Consider the following 19918-nt stretch of genomic DNA (forward strand, 5'->3'; position numbering starts at 1 on the left):
GAGGGGCTCAATGTAACAACCCTGAGATCAAGACCTGAGCCAAAACCAAGAGTCGACCACTCAACTGACTGTGCCACCCAGGAGCCCCTGGAATATCTAATTTTTACGGGATTAACAACAGCCCCAGTGAAAGGCAGGTATGGAGAAGGAGTGCAGGTTTAAGAGAAAAGGAAGGCTAAGCTCAGATTCCAAAATCTGCCACTTACTAAGGCTAATCAGTAAAGTGGTAAAAACAATTCATACTTTGTATGTTGTTAGATTAAAGAGATTATTAGATTAACAGATTAAAATGGACGGGAGAGATCTCATAATTAGTTTTTAGAGAGAGAATATATGGCAGGAGTTGGAGAAGTTTCTTTCACCACACATAAAGTCCAAAGGGAGTATCTACTTGGAGATTTGCTTCAATGCAATAACTATTTATAATGAAAGGCTACAGGTCACTCATTTAGCAAGGATTTGGAGGATTTACCATGTGCCAGGCCTGTGCTAGGTGTTGGGGAGACCTCTGTAAACACTATAGATACAAGTCTGATTCTTAAACAGCTTACAGTTTAGTAAGTGAAGTAAACCAGCAAATGGGATATCAGAGTAGTGTTGGGTGCCATCGGAGCACAGGATAACACCCCAAATCTGAGAGGGAGGTAGCAGGGAAAGGTCAGCGTGGGAAGTAATCACCAAGGAAAAACCTGAAGAATAAGTAGGAGTGAGCTGAAGGAGGACAAGTTCTAGACAGACAATAGCACATACAAAGGCCCTGAGGTGAAGCAATGCTACAAAGCAGTTTCAATCTGGAGGAACTTTGAGCACAACCTCAAAGAGCAAGTACAAAGGGGGACGGAGCAAGTACAAAGGGGGACGAAGCAGAGAAAAAAGAGTAGGGGGATAACGCAATTAGCAATGTAAGCAGGAATCAGATCATGAAGTGGTCTGCTAAACCATCCATGCTAAAGAGCTTCATCCTGGAGACAAAGGGAATTTACTGAAGAGTGGGAATGACCTGATCAGATTTATTTTTCAAGATCACTCTGACTGCATTGTGGGAAAAGAGTTTGGAAAATCTTTTACATCATATAAATAAACTATTTTATATTTTTTAAAGATTTTATTTATCTATTTGACAGAGAGAGAGAAAGAGAGCACAAGTAGGCAGAGCAGCAGGCAGAGAGAGAAAGAGAAGCAGGTTTCCCACTGAGCAGAGAGCCTAGTGCGGGACTCATTCCTGGACCCTGAGATCATGACCTGAGCCAAAGTCAGACGCTTACCTGACTGAGCCACCCAGGTGCCCCTAAAGAGACTATTTTATTTTTATTTTATTTTTTTAAAGTTTTTATTTATTTATTCGACAGAGATAGAGACAGCCAGCGAAGAGAGGGAACACAAGCAGGGGGAGTGGGAGAGGAAGAAGCAGGCTCATAGCAGAGGAGCCTGATGTGGGGCTATCCCATAACGCCAGGATCACGCCCTGAGCCGAAGGCAGACACTTAACCGCTGTGCCACCCAGGCGCCCCAAGAGACTATTTTAAAAGAACCTTCTCCAGAGGGCCTGGGTGGCTCAGTCAGTTAAGCACCTGATTCGTAGTTTCGGCTCAGGTCATGATCTCAGGGTCCTGGGATCCAGCTCTGAATTGGGCTCCATGCTCAGCGAAGAGTCTGCTTGATGATTCTCTCTTGTCCTCACTGTCTACCCCTCCCCCCAGCTCGCATGCTCTTACTCTAAAGTCAATAAATAAATCTCAAAAAAAGAAACCTTTCCCTACCCCCCCCCAACCCCAAACCAACTGCTAAAAGAATCTCAACTATTTTAGAAATAAAACATTTACTTGTAACTTAAAGAAAAACTTCTTTAGAGCTTTTGGCTACAATGACCTGCAAACATAGCAAAATAAAAGATAAGGCTATGTAATCTCAGGTAAGCCTTGTTTGCTAGGAACAAGAGAATAAAAGAGAGGTCCTACCCCTTACCATTCCACTCCCTTTACACCCACCTCTTGCAGGCAGTTTATACCAGCTCAATCTTTGTCTTTCATTAAGGGACCAAATTTATGCACCAAAATAAGAATTTGTCCATAGGCTTGGGAAAACTGCTAGAAGTGTGCCAGATAACTTTAAAAAACTAAATACTAACAGAAGAGAACCAGTTCTGATCCCAAGGTCAAGCAGAATTAATCTAAGCTATTTTGCCAATGGTCATTAAATAATGAGAATTTCTGTAAGTAGCATCTAAATTAGAATGTCTGAGACCCTACAATAATAGGGTGCAAGCACCAGAACACAATAATTAGAATTAGATACTTTCTCGAATTTGCCTTTTAAAAATAAATTATGCCATTAAGCACTAAATGCAAGGATTAAAATTTCACAAACTTCTAGTTAAATCAAATGTGGTGACAACTACTGGCACGTGACCAAATACTGAAAGAATCTCAGCTGTTTTAGAAATAAAACATTTGCTTCCAGCTTGAAGCAAAACTTTTTAGGGTCTATGGTTAAACCGATCTGCAAATATAGCATAAGAATAACAGGTAAGAGAAGTCTGTTATGTGACAAATGAAATGCTAAGTCAACCTTTAAAATAAAAAATTGGGGGGATGTTTGGCTGAAACTCACAAAAGACTTTAAGACAAAGTAAATGACTACACATTCCTAAAAATTAAGATATGTACATTTTCTAAGATAATTAGAAACATGGGAATTTATCATTATCATAAGACAATGCTTACAAGATCATGTGCCAATTAAAAAAACACTACTACTACAACTACTTTAGAGGACAGAGTCAAATCCATTCTCTGAAAGGGATCGATTCCTTATTTTTTTTTCTTCTGTAATTAGAGAAAGTCTCTGCTTTCCACACTTTCTAAAAATAATTACGTAAATTTAGTATTTCAAAACATGCTCGGAAGCTTGGGATTCAACAACTTAATTATTTCAAAAATCACTACTTCCAAAACTACTGTGATTTTATATACAGTTCATTTATTTAGTGACCAGCATAAAGGCCCAGCATAGTGAAGAATGACACAATGGGAAACACATCAGACTGGGAATCAAGATACTCATTCAACCATTTATTCCTTTGTTACAAACAGCTGAGTCCTGCTTTAGTGCCAGGCCTACAGACACTAAAAAAATATTTAAGTCCTCAAAGAAACATAATAATATATTTCATCAAATTTGGGACACTATCAATCATAAGACTAACTCTTAACTAATAAAGAAAAAATGCTTTCAGTTAAATGATGACATAATGCCTTGAATGAATCACATTAGCCTCTCGTTGCTTTGATATTTTTAAAAACTATTCAGAAAAATTTGGCAGTTTTTCCTGCCTTCAATACATTGCTTGACATTTTAAATGGCAACCTTCCCTTCCCCCCCCCCCGTCTCTATACAAAACACGCCTTCACCTACTCAGGGGTGTCCTCCTTGCTTGGCTCCCATAAAGCACTTAGTTGCTATTTTTGAAAAAAAGTAAATGAAATTGTGATGATTTCTCTAAAGGCCAATGTTGACTTCACGAATACCAAATATACATCTCTCTACTTTGTTTCGGTCCTTTTCTGTGTGTTCAATGACTTTTTGTTTCAATGCCAAATCATAATAAAATCTTTCTTGATGATATTCTAAAGAGCAATTAAATCCACCATAGCAATGATACGGTACGTAACTCTATTGAAATGACAACACTAAACGTAACTGCGACTACGTGTAGACAAGAGCAGGCAATGACAACCTACCCAGATGGCCACCCGACAGCCAGCAACTGGAAGACACCATCAAGTGTCAGACACATTCCAAATTCAGAGTGAAAAAAATGTGTCTTAGAATCACAGCGGTGAGAACAGCCAACACCCATGTCACACTGTGAGGAAAGGACCATTCTACCTACTTGACAGACGTTACATCATAAAAACCTGTACAGAGGTAGATTAAGTGCCTGCAGATGAGGAAACTGAGTCATGGGGAGAGGGGGGGCAGGCGTGGGTAACTTGCCCAATACCACAAAACTAGCACGTGGCCAGGCTAGCATTTGAATTCATATAGCCTGGGCTGAGAGGCTCTGCTGTGAACCACTGGGCCATGTGGCCTCTCGAGCTAATAATCAGTAACCGGCTTTGTGACCTGAGGCAAATCACCAGAGACTCCTTTCCTTATTTCAAAACAGAGGAAGTGGAACAGATGATTACAGAGTTCTTTCCAGGGATGAAAATATTAAAATTCTATAATCTTCTACAGTAAAATTTTATTCCCATGCTGGTTTTTCCTTACGCTAATACAATGCAAACCCTCACTGCCATCAGTGATTACTGAAAGGAATGTAACTTTTACTACTGGTCTAAAATGAGACATACTTCGGAAGGTATTTAAGAAACAGACACACACGTGCTTGTACCACTATTTCTTTTTTTTTAAGGTGATGGCAAAAGGTTGACTATGGAAATAAAAGAGCCAATGTGTGGGTTTTACTCTGCTTGTCTACTATACTTATGATAGAAATTTAGTCATTTCAAAATTTAATCCAAAATTAACATATGACTTCAATGTGTCAGTTTCAACAGATACTCACAATGCAGACCTCCTTATTCTTTAAAAATTTTGTTCATTTATGAGGGGGGAAAACCAACAAATTAATAACAGATATGAATATTGCAACATTTTTCCTCTTGAGCCAGTTTAAGGGTGGAATTAAATATGCATTACACACTTGACAACTCTTCTGCCCCAAGGACGGTGGGGGCCACACCCTTTAGATTTCCTTCTACAGGCCCAGCCAGCTGCTCTCCGTCCTAGGTAACCTCCCTTAAGCCCCACAAACTCTGATCATCAGGCAACCCAGTGAGGCTTAAAATGATTCCTAACATTTCACTCTGAAGTTGTCCTCAGGAGGAGAGTTAGCAAAGGAAAGCGATCAAAATACAGAGTCTTCAACGCTTTCATTATTCATTCCTAAACATCATACATCGTACCAGTTTTGGCCTGCTTTTCTCTTTACATATACACATACATGTATACACATACAATTATTTGCCCCAACAAAAATCAGAGAAAACATTAAAAAGATTTCTGGGGGAAAAGTGAAAAAGAGAATATAAGTGAACTACTAGCAAAAGTGGGCTTAGAAAAACAAAACAAGTGAGAAAGATGCCCCAAGACAGAAGGCTCTCATCAGTACACAGAATATTCCTTTACATACCTTTCCGTGCTGCCCTGCTCTCTCGTAACAAATGACAACATCTTCCCACATTTCTAGCTTCTCAAATATCTGAAGGGCTGAACTCGTGCATCCCAGCTCAAAGAGAAAGGCTGCAAGTTGGCGCTAGAAGAATCAAGTTAAAATAATGAACATTTCTTTCTGTAAAGAGATTCCTCTTTCACTTGGCGGGCGCACTAACGTGCCATTTTAAGGCTCTGCTTATGTAATAAATACATCATTTCTACAATTTGACCTCAACTAATTAGAAATCTGCAATGATTCAATACTTACCTGTTTACTTTAGCAAGTTTCTTTATAGAGGGTAAGGAATTAAAACACTGTAATATAGGAACTTTCCAAAACACTCAATATATCCATTTTTTTTCTAAGAACTCAGAAGAACTTAAAAGGCAAAATCAGTATTTCTTTCTTACGTAGAGACTCTGTGACCATCTCTGATTTGTAAAGCTGAGATCCAATAAATCAACTTTAAAAACTCTAGTTAGAATACCTGGTATCAAAAAGAGAAGTGTTGGCGGGGATGTGGAGAAGAGGGAACCCTCGAGCACTGTTGGTGGCAATGTCAATGGAAAACAGCATGAAGGCTCCTCAAAAAATAAAAATAGAACTACTAAGTGAGCCAGCAATTCCACTTCTGGGCCTTTATTCAAAGAAAATAAAAATATTCACTTAAAAAAATATCTCCACCCACAGGTTCATTATAGCATTATTTACAATAACTGAGACATAGAAGCAGCCTAAGTGCCCATCAAGGGATGAATGGGTAAAGAAACTGTAGTGTGTGTGTACACACAACAGACACAACACACACACAACACACACACGCACGCACACGAGTGGAATATCATTCAGCCATAAAAAAGAATGAAATCTTACCATCTGTGACAACATGGATGGACCTGCTGGGCATTATGTGAAGTGAAATATATCAGACAGAGAAAAACAAATACAGTACGAATCTGACGTACATGAGGAATCTAAAAAAATCAAATTCATAGAAACAGAACAGACTGGTGGCTGCCTGAGGTTGAGGGGTGCTGGTGAGAGAAATGGATGAAGGTGGTCAAAAAATACAAACTTCCAGTTATAAGTAAGTTCTGAGAATGCCATGTACAGCATGCTGACTAGAGTTAACAATACTGTATTGTATATTTGAAAGACGTGAAGAAAACAGATCTTAAAAGCTCCCATCACAAGGAAAAAAATTGTAATTATGTGAGGAGACGGATATTAACTAAATTCATTGTGGTGACCATTTCACTGTGTGTATATATATATATATATATATATATATATATATATATATATATCAAATCATTATGTTGTATACCTAAAACTAATACAATGTTATGTGTCAGCTATACCTCAAACTGGGAAAAAATGAAATTGAACCTCAAATAAACAGACAAATAATAAAAACTTGAAGCAGCTGACATAAATGACAAAAATCTATGCATTAGCACTTGGGTACTTCATTCATGAAAGCATCTCTGGGTCTTTCTCACTCCGATCTACCTAGATTTATTTAGAACACATTCTAAAAAACTTAACTACTTTATTTCCCATCCTTGGCAGATAAAAAAGGGGTAAAATTGTGATAAGGTTATTGAAAGTTAAACATATTAAAAAAGTAAATATATTGTGGTTTATAAGTGGTCCATCCTGCAGGAACGGAAAAAAATACTAAAAAGGTTTAAAAAGTGAGGTTCAGGACGCTTGGCTGGCTCAAGTAGAGCATGTGACTCTTGATCTCAGGGTGATGAGTTCAAGCCCCACGCTGGGTGAAGAGCTTACTTCAAAAAAAAAAAAAAAAGGGGGGGAAGTTCTTGAATAATGCATGGCTTCATATTAGTGAGAACTGTGTTGTTTTCTCTTAAATACAATTTTACTGCTCTTTCAAAATTCAATACACATTTAAGAGTTAAGAAGCCAGTGGATGGAAAATCTAGGTTGACAAAATTAGAAAGTAAAATGAAATATACTGAAAGTTATAAGCTAATATATTTTTAAAAATAAATAAAGGGAATGATCTAATTCTTCCATATGCCATGAATCAGGGGAATTTGGCTATTTTAAGATATTTGGACATTTTAAAAAACTGAATATAGCATATGGGAGCTGGAATAAATCTTAGTGCTCACACGGTAAGTAGTTTAATCTTTTCATTGAATAGACAAGGAAATGTTATGGCACCTAAGCTGTTAGGGTTAGCTAGAGGCAAAGACTGATTCTCTTTTTATAATAAACTATGCTACCATTTTTTGATCTTTAAAAATAGTACATAAAGAAACGGTCATTCCCTAAAATGAAAGAAAAATTATTTAAATTGTTAATGAAAGAGGATGTTTAGCTAACTGCCTAAAGATCCTAAAATCCACAGCTTCCTAAACAGATAAAATAAACATTGTGCCTAAATTCTATCTGAAAAGTATTTAATTTTCCTAATGCTTCTATTCAGAAACAGACTGAAAGCTATACCCTCAACATACATGCTTTGTTATAATAATAGCTCAGAATCTGAGATGTTTATCCACCACAAACCACATAGGACAAGGCACTTAATTTCATAGATCGGGGTCAAAAACATGCCAAAAAGTTCCAGCTGTTAACACCTTCTTTTTTTTTTTTTTTAAAGATTTTATTTATTTATTTGACAGAGATAGAGACAGCCAGCCAGAGAGGGAACACAAGCAGGGGGAGTGGGAGAGGAAGAAGCAGGCTCATAGCAGAGGAGCCTGACGTGGGGCTCGATCCCATAACGCCGGGATCACGCCCTGAGCCGAAGGCAGACGCTTAACCGCTGTGCCACCCAGGCGCCCCAACACCTTCTTGATAAAGAAGGCACTCCTTTTGAGATAATATAACAAAGCTTTTTATTTGCCTGTTATATCGAGACTCCTTCAATAAAGTGAATTCCAATATGTAATAAATCCCCTACTTTACTCTGTGCTTAAGAATAGGACATACTCGAAGAAATCTAACAATGGGGATTCAGAGTCATTGAATGGTGGGTTGGCACTTACAATTCTAAATCACTACCTATGTAATCCATGAGAGAGAGGACAGGAAGCTGGCTGAAATGACAAGTTACTAAATCATATAGAAATTTCTGCCCGTCACCATTTCACTCTACTAAACTTCTAAGTGCCATAGCTTCCTCATCTATAAAATGGGGATATTTCACACAATTGTTGCACTAAAGTAAGATAATGTGTGCAAAATGCAGAACAAAACAGATGTGTCATACTAAGCATGCAATAAAAGCTGGTTGTTACTAGCTCGCATAATTACAACCCAACGAAGAGACAAGGAAAGGAGGGAAACTAGACTAACAATTGGGAAACCAGAGGTCTACTTCATGAACAGCTGTGTGATCAACACTGGAGAAGTATAGTTCATTGCACTGGGCCTCAGTTTTCTTCTCTGTAATATTAAGAAACTGGACCAGGTGTCTAAGTCACCTTCAGTGCTAAAATTTTACAAAATAGGGGAACGACACCCATAACACGGGCCTGAATCTCCATCCCAATAGGGAGCTTTAGAAGCTACATAGGTACTCTTACATCCCAGAAAAAGAACAACGGTACCTCACCATACTGAGCAAGAAACAAATGCTTTAAGTTGTTTTTGTAAACAACTCGGTTAAAAGGTTCACTCTCAAGCAGAAGGTCCTAACGGGCTTTTAAAGTTATTTTGAAAATGAAAGCGTCTGTGGTTCTCCCACTACTTAATTTCAAGGATTCTAATTTAATCTTGTTTTAAATTTTTTTAAAAATGTTATCAAAGTTTAATATCACTTTAACCAAAAGAGCATTTTGAAGTAATTGGCAATCCCCAGCTGGATACTTTTATTCTATTTGAAAACTCCAATATAAATTGAAAAATCAGGTATTTATCTTTCAAAAGCAAAGTATTTTCCATGCCCAATGACAAACAGCAATAAAAATACCTGAACAGCCCAGTGAGGGGGTACTTGACAGCAATAGAAAATCTTCAGACGTTCCAATACAGATGTAGTCTTGTCTTCAAATTGGTCTGCAAGAGCCTTAAGAGGACATATCATAATCAGAATCTGTATGTGTAATAACTTTTTTTAAAAAAGATTTTATTTGGGTCGCCTGGGTGGCACAGCAGTTAAGCATCTGCCTTCGGCTCAGGGTGTGATCCTGGCATTGTGGGATCGAGCCCCATATCAGGCTCCTCCGCTATGAGCCTGCTTTTTCCTCTCCCACTCCCCTTGCTTGTGTTCCCTCTCTCGCTGGCTGTCTCTATCTCTGTCTCTGTCGCATAAATAAATAAAAAAATCTTTAAAAAAAATAAAATAAAATAAAAAAGATTTTATTTATGTATTTGACAGAGAGAGAGAACACAAGCAGGGGAGTAGCAGGCAGAGGGAGAAGGAGAAGCAGGCTTTCTGCTGAGCAGGGAGCCCGATATGAGGCTCAATCCCAGGACTCTGAGATCATGACCTGAGCCAAAGGCAGACGCATAACTGACTGAGCCACCCAGGTGCCTCTGTAAGAACTTTTAATATTAATAAGTCTCTTACTGAAGAGTTATACAAATGGACATATAAACAATAAAGAACACAAGTCACTTTTTCTTTTAAAGATTTTTTATGTATTCATTTGAGAGCGAGAGAGAGCACACAAGCAGGGGGAAGGTAAGAGGGAGAGGCATAAGCAGACTCCCCACTGAGCAGGACAGCCGATGCATGGCTTGATCCCAGGACCCTGGGATCATGACCTGAGCTGAAGGCAAATGCTTAACCTACTAAGCCACCCAGGTGCCCCCACAAGTCACTTTGATAAGGTGATGAAATGTGTGAATTTTTTCTTGAATTTCTTCAAACATTTAAAAAACTTTAAAATTAACCAACATTAACATAAACATATACATTAAAAACTTATCCAAAAAATAGTTTTTAAAACTAAGGTTTCCTATAATGATTCATTCAAAGAACTAGCCTAAATTTACCAGGCTTTTTACTTTTTCTAAGAAAAACTGTTCTTTAGCCTATCTATCTCACAACCATAATTTACTTTGACAATGGCACTTGCTAATATAAATCAGAAAAGTTATATGCAGAACTTCATTTAGGACTATTTTCTCAGGAATAAAGTGAAAGCAAAAGGTGGGTCTATTTGGTCACAGAGAGCAAGTTTTCTTCCTCTTCAACAATAGAGCTCTAAGGCAGGACATTCACTCGTCCGAGGCCACCCTTGAGATACAGTGGTCAGCTACAAGGTGCATGCAATGAAGAAGCCCTCTGCTGTACTGAACTCCTACAATGAATAACTGATCTCCAAAAGCTACATCAAGAAGCAGACCATTAAGACCAAGATGGTGGACTCTGAGAAAAGGTACCAAGGCCAAAGGCAAAGTCAAAGGCTGGCACAATCCAGCAATCAAATGATCAGTCATCAAAAAAGCTCACATATTCAACATCAAAATGAATGCAGCAACACTCTGGAGTTCCTAAGCAAATGCACGTACAACGGCCCCATTCCCACGATCATCTTCACTTGCCTCTTAATATGTTATTCAGTTTATCGTAAGTATATATATTTTGTCTGACATATACTTATATCTTCTCTCAACTATGAATTATCATGACCTTTTCTGCACAATGCAGTACTCAATTTTTCTTTTCTTTTTTTTTTTTTTTGCCAGTTGACTAGTTTTCACAAGCTTACCTTATGAGGATTTCACAGTAACGAGAGGTCAATGTTAATTTTCTGATGTCAATGCACATAGTGAGATCATGTAGGAGAAGGTCCTTGTATTTGAGGACAAGGAAGTACCATGTTGGCAACTTACTTTCCAATAATTTAGGATACCAAAAAACAGCTGCACTGTACTTAAAACTTTTCTGTAAGTTTGAAATTGTTTCAAATTTTTATGAAATGAATTTGTAAAATTGAAAACCTCAAAAAAAGTAAGAGATAGCAAGTCTAACTTCTTCAGAAGAAAGAAAACAACGAAGAGTCTAAAATATCCCAGTACAAACCCAAGACAAGGAGATCAGTTTCTAAGCAGGGAAACTGCTCCTAAATTGGAGGTTTTCTGTATTCTACTAGATGGGAGATATATTTGTTAGCCTAAGAATATCCTGTAGAATAGGAAAATACTCATTACATCACTTCTTTGACAATCCAAGATGTTATTCAATCAACTCCATCAGAACAAACTGAGACATAACCAGACTCTTAAACCATCGTGGTCAAAATATTTTTAAAGCTTTCTGGCCTTACTTCAGAGAAACTTAATAGTAAAAAGGTTGCATGCTTCTGCCCAAAGCTGTTTAGTTGTAGGAGAGAGAGAAGAAAAACTTCTAGCTGACTACATATGGTTATAATACATAAATAAAAGGTTCACTGAATTAATTCATCAAAAGGGGGCAAATTTTTCCTTTTATCTATTTTCTTCTTAGAAAGAAAAAATAACCAATGCTTATTTAATAATAATAATAATAAAGGCCCAAATCAACATCACAACACCTACTTTTATGAAGTCCTAATTACATGAGAAACACTTTATTTTCAAACAAAACTCATGTTGCTTGCTGTAGGTGCTGCCTCTAGCTTAAATATATCAAATGCTCAGTAAAAACTTCCTAATATATTAAGGATCAGATGATCTCAGAGTATCTAAGCATCTCTGATATTCTCAGATACTCTCCCAAATCAAAAAGACCACAGGAGAGAGATCAGAAAACCAACATTATCTGAGCTGGATTCCATGAATAAGCCCCTGCACAAGTACAGTCATGCTTCATAAGAACTTGATTAGGCCATAAGTATGTAATGATTATGACAGAATCCTAACCTATCTTCGCTCCTGCATAAAATATACTTCTTCCTACTTTAAGCATGACAGCCACCTAAATAAGATCTACCTACCCATAAAATTAAGAACATTAAATTAGTATACAAAAGAAAGGGATGACGGGGTGCTGTTATTTGCCTATATCCTCTACTGAAGTACTCTCTTCTACTTGCTAATTCACTACAAAGATAGGGACATCTCTAGATTTCTCCGAGCAGGATTTCTTTTAGCAACTCATTCTGAAATAATTCCATTATATCTAAACAAACTGGAGTCCTTTACAGGCATGGTAAATAATTCCACTGTATACAAATAGACTCAAGTGTTTTACAGGAGAAACCACGCTAGTAAGCATAAGTGACCTGGATTCTGTTCTAGGTTTATCTCCAAAAAGCAAGTTGTTAAACCACAAAGGCATCCATCTGGGAAAGGATCTTTGCGCTTCCAACATTCGATGGGTATATGGCTTTATCAAAAGAGTACTTCGTCTCATTTCAAGCATTTGAGGTTTGTTAGCTAGTTATAGTCACCATCAACTGAATGCAAGTTTCCTTAGAGGTAAACCAAATGCCCAGATAGTTTGGAAGACAATGGTAGGATGTTCAGCACCAGGAGATGGGAATGAAGGAAGGTGGTGCCCCAGTTACTACTGTGTGGATCTATGTGCATGAACACGGGCATAAAGAGTGCACTCCGTGAGAAACGGCCCTTTGCAAGCTTTCATGTACTCCCAGAGATGTAGGAAACTGGTCTCTAACGCAGTGTCCTACCCTTGCACCGTTTTCTCCGTCCAGTTTCTAAATTCATGATTTTCACACCTGAAAGTCATAGGCACCTGGTGATAAGTTAAAACTGGTGTGAGGAAGTGGTCTTTAAGGAATGATGGCAATGCCAAAAACAGACAAAGACAAGCAAATATACCCTAAATCAACCATTAAGAATTGGATCATTGAGAACTGAAAGCAAGTATTTATTCTCCAGGAGGGTGATAGAAGAGATGCGGATGAATGGAAAAGCTGATGAGTAAGGAGTGAGGAATAGTCTAGGGCTCCATCCAGAGGTGGGGAAGAGCCAAGTCACAGGAAATCCAGGTATAACTGCTGGGACACCGACGATGACTTCATGATGTATATATTCGTTAAGATATGATACTGTTATCAAGTTTTAAGGCACCCTTTTAATGTCATTTTCTCCTCCAAATGCCACCTCAAAGCATTTATATTTTGAGTGTTCTTTGAGAAAATGTACTCATGCATACAGATTCCCTAACCTCATCCCAAAAACCACTCTCAAACCTTTCAGGAGCCACAGTGCCACAGGTCAGGAGATATTTCTATGGAATAGGGAATAAAAGAATAAGACCACAGAAAGCAATGATGTCCCCTGTCTTTTCACTGATCCGTTTTCAGTAGAGAAAACTTCCATAAAAAACTAGGGAAGATCAAGCCTACATTTTAAAATTAGCACATGGAGAATGATTTAGTATAGAAGGACAATTCTGAACAAGGTCTGGTATGATTTAGACTTTATTTATGTGCTCATATCTAGAAGTATGGCACACATATCTTCAAAAGAACAGAGCTAGTCCCTAAGGACTGACCCTTTCACTGAAGGCTATTCATTCTTGCTAGCGTGATATCAAAGTGTTTATCGTATTTCTGAAGAGCCAAGTAGAAATTAGCCGATAATCTAAAAGGTATGATTGATCATATGCCAAATCACCTTGCTTTGTTGTACAATCTCTGTGCATGTGTGTATGCATGTGTATAAAGGAGGGTTGGATTTATTATAAAAATATGTACTTAATCAAATATATCCAAAAGCTGGGCTGAATAGTTTTTTCTGACAGGAGTCTGCAGTCATTCAGCTATGATTTACAAATAGAGTAGTCAAGCTAACTGCAGCCTCAAACCCCCAAGTTCAAGAAAATTTCCAGTAAGATCAAAGGGAATGAGAATTAAACCTATTATAAATAGTACGTATCGACAACACCATTAAACCTATTGTTAGACCAACTTTACCTCATGCGTAGGAAACTGCAGCTCGGAGAAATAAAAATGACTTGCCCAAACTCATATAACTATGAAAAAAATAGGCTGCCTGATTCCAAAGACCAAGTTGACAGCTTCATTAAAACTGTACCTTATGAATACTAAGCAGAAAATTATCAGAGCTGTGAAAACAAAAAACACCTTCTCGGTGGAAAAATATTCAGAACTACATAACTGGTTTTTTTCCCCCACCTAAATCCCATAACACAGAAGTCCGGGCATGGCCTGGTCAAGAACTTCACTTACTGCTTCCTGTTCTAGACACAGAAAAGGCCTTAGTGGGTGGGCTGGTAGAAACTAGGTCTACTAATGGGGGCTGGGAGAGCCTAGATGTCTTTTTTTATGATTCCAGAGCAAACAGATGAACATAAAAAGGCAGTAATCAAGGAAGCCCAGATAGCCGCCTGGGAGCATTCCCCTTCATCATACCTTAGGTCAGCAGTTCTTAAACTATCTGGTTTCAGGATGTCTTTCAACTCATAAATTATTAGGGACTCCAAAGTGCTTTTGTTTATGTGGGCTATAATCTATCAACCCTTACCATATTAGAAATTAAAACAGAGAAATATTTAAATATTTATTTTTTTAATGTTTTTTATTATGTTAGTCACCGTACAGTATATTTAAATATTTATTAATCCACTTAAAAATAAAATAATAGATGTACTATATTAACATAAATACAATGTTTTTAGGAAAAACAACTTTTTCAAGTCTTGAAAAAATTGACCATGTCTTACATTTTTGGACATCTCTTTAATGTCTCACATTTCGATAGATGACATCATATCTGCTTCTATAGTCAATCTGTGGCAATATGATATTTTGACTGAAGTCTAGGAAGAAAATTTGGCCTCATACAGCTATGTGGTTGGAAAAAGGAAGAGTATGTTAACAGCTTTGCAGTTAATTGTAGATATGATTCTTGGATACTACACCAAAATTCAACATGTGGTGGCTTCTTAGCATAACTTGCAATGTGGAATTTTAAATCCTATCAATGAACTTTTCTTTGTTACAGTAAAATCCACTGGTAAAACAAACAAACAAACAAACAAAAAACTACTCACTGGTCTACCTTGAACCTTGAATGGATCTTTTACAGACGCTTGATTTTTTTAACATCCTGTATTAGTCATTTGGAAAATGTACAGATCTTCCACATGTTGACATATTTGACATAATATTAAAAAATTATATGCCTTAATCACCAACAATCTCATGAGAAATCTTTCATCCAAATACCTGAAGTATTGGGAAACTGTCAAGTTCATAGTTGTAGATACAAGTTTCCCAAAACTTTCATTTTCTTTTTCTTAAAAGCTCAAGATTTTATCATTGGTAACAAATTATTGTCACTTAGTCTCCTTGAAGTGATGAGCTCACTTCATGGTTTGTATGTCTGAGAAAATTTCTGCCAGCTACCTAAGTTTGAATACCCCAAGTGTGTTAGCAGTTCTTTCAAGACAAGATAATGTTCCATGAGCAAAGCAGGCAGCTCAGCTGTTTCCTGAGATGACCACTGTATGTTAGCATGCGCCCCAAGTGTTTTCTAAGTACTTCCCATTTCATCACATAGAATATCAAAAAAGATACACTGTCAAGGGTAAAGATTTAATAATATAATATTTACCGCTTTATCAAAGGCAATCATAAATAAAACTTTTTTTTTTTGAAATTACGAATGTGTGGCAGTGAAGCATATGATGACTGTCAGTGCGGTTTGGCGCACCCACCTTGATTCAGGTGAGGGGGTCAGCAGTTTGACCCCCCACCCCACCACGGCTTCTACTGATTCAGTATGAACAGAGTGAAAAGGTAAATAATATCCCAGTATTATTATTCTCTGAAATGGTCTGGGGACCCCCAGGGTTCCACAAATCACCCTTTGAAAACTGCTGACTTAGAACTGTCAGATGCACTGTCTTGAATGCCGTCCCCACATCCGCCCACCTCCAATTTTCTCCCCAAACTTCTCCATGCTGTGTTTAAAGAAATACTTAAGGGGGAGGGGCAGAGGGGAGGAAGAGAGAAAATCTCAAGCAGGCACCGCTCCCAACGCAGAGCCTGACGCGGGGCTCGATCTCACAACCCTGAGATCATGACCTGAGCAGAAATCAAGAGTCCGATGCTTCACCGACTGAGTCACCCACACACCCCAGGAAATACTCAGAAGTTCTTTTCCATCATCTCATCTTTAAAAATTAGGAAATGAGAACACAAATCAGCCTGCAAGGATTATGAGAGCGCAAAGAATCACAAATATTTATAATTAAAACCTAAGTAGAAGTTTTAAACTCCTAGTATCAATTTTTCTAAAAAAGTTAAAGTGGTTAAGTTTAATGATAAATACACCCTACCTTCCTCAGTAGGTGTCAATGCAAAGCTCCTGTTCGTCAGAGCTCAACGTCAATGGGCTCCAGATTCTGTGACACTAAATAACACTCACATCTAAGGTTCCTCCTGGCACTCGCCCTCCTGTTAAATCACGACACTGGCCTCCAGGCCTCGGTAAATGCCCTTTTAGCCTCTGCTCTCCAAGTACGGGGCCTGAGACAGAAAAACATCTGGAGCTACTAAAGATTAACAGCCGACCTCCGCCTAAGGCCGTCTTTCTCAGAAGCGCTCATAATCACCACGCCCCCACACTGACCCCGAACCAGTCCCTCAGGGCTGGGCTGCAGAGCTATATTTTAACAAGCACCTCAGAAGCGGTTCACATGTTCAGGCAAGTTTGGGAAATGTTGCATAAGGCTGTTAGGATATGCACAGGGTGTTCTCCCAGGGAAAACTGATGTGTCTGTTTAGTCAACACAATCCGACACCGTCTAGACAACTTAAATGTGTCCCCACCTGGAATCTAACTGGAGTTATCATTTAGTGCCACCTTTGGAAGCGGGCGTCCTATCTTCCATCCCTTTACTAAAGCTCCTTTGCTGTTATCTATTTTTTACATTTCTGTAACTTTCTAGGGTTTTTAATTTTTTTTTTACTATTAATAATAAAGTTCATTTTTATGCTGTATATCACTTGCCCCACTTTTTTATTCCACTCATCTACGAACTAATCATCACCTATTTTGTACCAAACTATTCTGATGAAACCCTTTTCCTGGTTTCAGCCTCGGGCCTCACAGCAGCCCCTTTGCTTGGCCTTGACGTGACAGAAGCCAAATCTTGCCCGCCTGTGCGTTCTCTTCTCTCACAGCACCTCATCCTGAGAGTGAGCATTCCATTTCCCTCCCCCTTCACCTAAATTGCTGGCCTTGAGAAGCAGGGTTCTGCAACCCAAGCCTTCCTCACAAAAGCCTAGATTCACTGTTTCCTGCCTTTGCTCATTCAATTCCTTTCCTCCAGATGATGCCAGTTCTCGTAGCTTCCTTAGAACACGACAGCATGATAGATTAACTTGGAAAGCATGGACTTCAAAATCCAAGGGAGACCTGGTTGAATTCTAGCTGAGCTATAAGACCTTAGATAAGTCATTAAAATTTTCGTCCTTCATTTCCCTCATTAGTAAAAATGTAGATAATGCCTATATGCTAGGGTTATTTAGCACCTGGCATATAAGCGTTCAGTAACAGTAGTAACTATACACAATTCTAAATAAACAGTAGTTAATCATAACCATTCCAACATATAAAAGCAGCAATAGTCACACGAGCAAATCCTAGTATACTTTTCAGTAACTTCCAAATGCTGCCGATGGTTACTAACGCAGGTTGAAGTACAGACCTAGAATGGACGTGTTTTCATCTTTCAGATTTTTAAGAAACTCAATGGCATGACTCAGTATATTAAATGATAAGCACTGTAATTATCCCAAAGTTTTCAATGTTCCAGGTAGTAATGACTGCTTTTAGTAAGTTACATGAAGGACTAGGCAATGTTTTCTTGTACCTATACTTTCCCTCCTGTTAAGAGAGGATGATAATAGCAGTCAAGATTTATTGAGGGTTTACTATGTGTTGGGCACTATTCCAAGCGTTTCAAAAACATCAGCTCATTTAATCCCTCAACATGTGTGTGAGGTAGGCCCCACGTCCTGCTCTCTTTGTTCTACAGACAGGAGAAGCGAAGCACAAGGTTATGGGGCTTAACCTTGGTTATAGTATAGAATCTCTCTTCCTCTTGGATTGTGAGGTCTGTGGACAACGAAAGCTGGTGCTTTTCAGACAACAGACATTCTGATAATGAAGCAGGCAGCAAAAAGCAGAGATGGGAGAACGCGGGCGAGAAAAGACAGAAAGAGAAAGAGCTGATGATCAGCTTGAGCCCCTGAATCCAGCTGTCACTGAGACTGGAATGCCCGTGATTTCCCAGTCACAACGGCCAGTACATTTCCTTTCTTAGAGCCAGTATGAATGTGGTTTCTGCCCCTCACAATGAAATGATTCCTTACTGAAACGTGTTCTTAAATTTTACTGAAGTAGAAAGGTAAAGGGTTTGAAAAGCTCTAAACTTCAATCTATCTTTATAAGCACCTTTGATTCAGGAGAAGGATGTGGAAAAATACTCCATGCTCATGGATCGGAAGAATTAACATAGTTAAAATGTCCATGCTGCCCAGAGCAATCTACACTTTCAATGCTATCCCCGATCAAAATACCGAGGACATTTTTCAAAGAACTGGAACAAATAGTCCTTAAATTTGTATGGAACCAGAAAAGGCCCCGAATCTCCAAGGAACTGTTGAAAAGGAAAAACAAAGCTGGGGGCATCACAATGCCGGATTTCGAGCTGTACTACAAAGCTGTGATCACAAAGACAGCATGGTACTGGCACAAAAACAGACACATCGACCAATGGAACAGAATAGAGAACCCAGAAATGGACCCTCGGCTCTTTGGGCAACTAATCTTTGATAAAGCAGGAAAAAACATCCGGTGGAAAAAAGACAGTCTCTTCAATAAATGGTGCTGGGAAAATTGGACAGCTACATGCAAAAGAATGAAACTTGACCACTCTCTCACACCATACACAAAAATAAACTCCAAATGGATGAAAGACCTCAATGTGAGACAGGAATCCATCAAAATTCTAGAGGAGAACATAGGCAACAACTTCTATGACATCGGCCAGAGCAACCTTTTTCACGACACATCTCCAAAGGCAAGAGAAATAAAAGATAAAATGAACTTATGGGACTTTATCAGGATAAAGAGCTTCTGCACAGCCAAGGAAACAGTCAAAAAAACTAAGAGACAGCCCACGGAATGGGAGAATATATTTGCAAAGGACACCACAGATAAAGGACTGGTATCCAAGATCTACAAAGAACTTCTCAAACTCAATACACGAGAAACAAATAAACAAATCATAAAATGGGCAGAAGATATGAACAGACACTTTTCCAATGAAGACATACAAATGGCTAACAGACACATGAAAAAATGTTCAAAATCATTAGCCATCAGGGAAATTCAAATCAAAACCACACTGAGATACCACCTTACGCCAGTTAGAATGGCAAAGATAGACAAGGCAAGAAACAACAATTGTTGGAGAGGATGTGGAGAAAGGGGATCCCTCCTACATTGTTGGTGGGAATGCAAGTTGGTACAGCCACTCTGGAAAACAGTGTGGAGGTCCCTTAAAAAGTTAAAAATTGAACTACCCTATGACCCAGCCATTGCACTACTGGGTGTTTACCCCAAAGATACAGACGTAGTAAAGAGAAGGGCCATATGCACCCCAATGTTCATAGCTGCATTGTCCACAATAGCCAAATCATGGAAGGAGCCGAGATGCCCTTCAACAGATGACTGGATTAAGAAGCTGTGGTCCATATATACAATGGAATATTACTCAGCTATCAGAAA

At 38.5% G+C, this 19918-nt stretch overlaps 1 protein-coding gene across 2 annotated transcripts in view; it reads right to left on the bottom strand.

The window, feature by feature from the left end:
* TTC27 (tetratricopeptide repeat domain 27) overlaps positions 1-19918 on the bottom strand; it is a 180334-nt gene that overhangs the window by 77766 nt on the left and 82650 nt on the right. For both annotated transcript variants that reach the window (XM_034659678.1, XM_002923161.4), the window contains exons 11-12: positions 9168-9263; positions 5198-5320 (exon numbers count right to left, since the gene is read on the bottom strand). In XM_034659678.1, the coding sequence (XP_034515569.1) occupies positions 5198-5320; positions 9168-9263 (219 nt within the window). The remainder of the gene's footprint in view (positions 1-5197; positions 5321-9167; positions 9264-19918) is intronic.

This window comes from Ailuropoda melanoleuca, chromosome 4, assembly GCF_002007445.2.
Source record: "Ailuropoda melanoleuca isolate Jingjing chromosome 4, ASM200744v2, whole genome shotgun sequence".
In the NCBI taxonomy this organism is placed as follows: domain Eukaryota; kingdom Metazoa; phylum Chordata; class Mammalia; order Carnivora; family Ursidae; genus Ailuropoda; species Ailuropoda melanoleuca.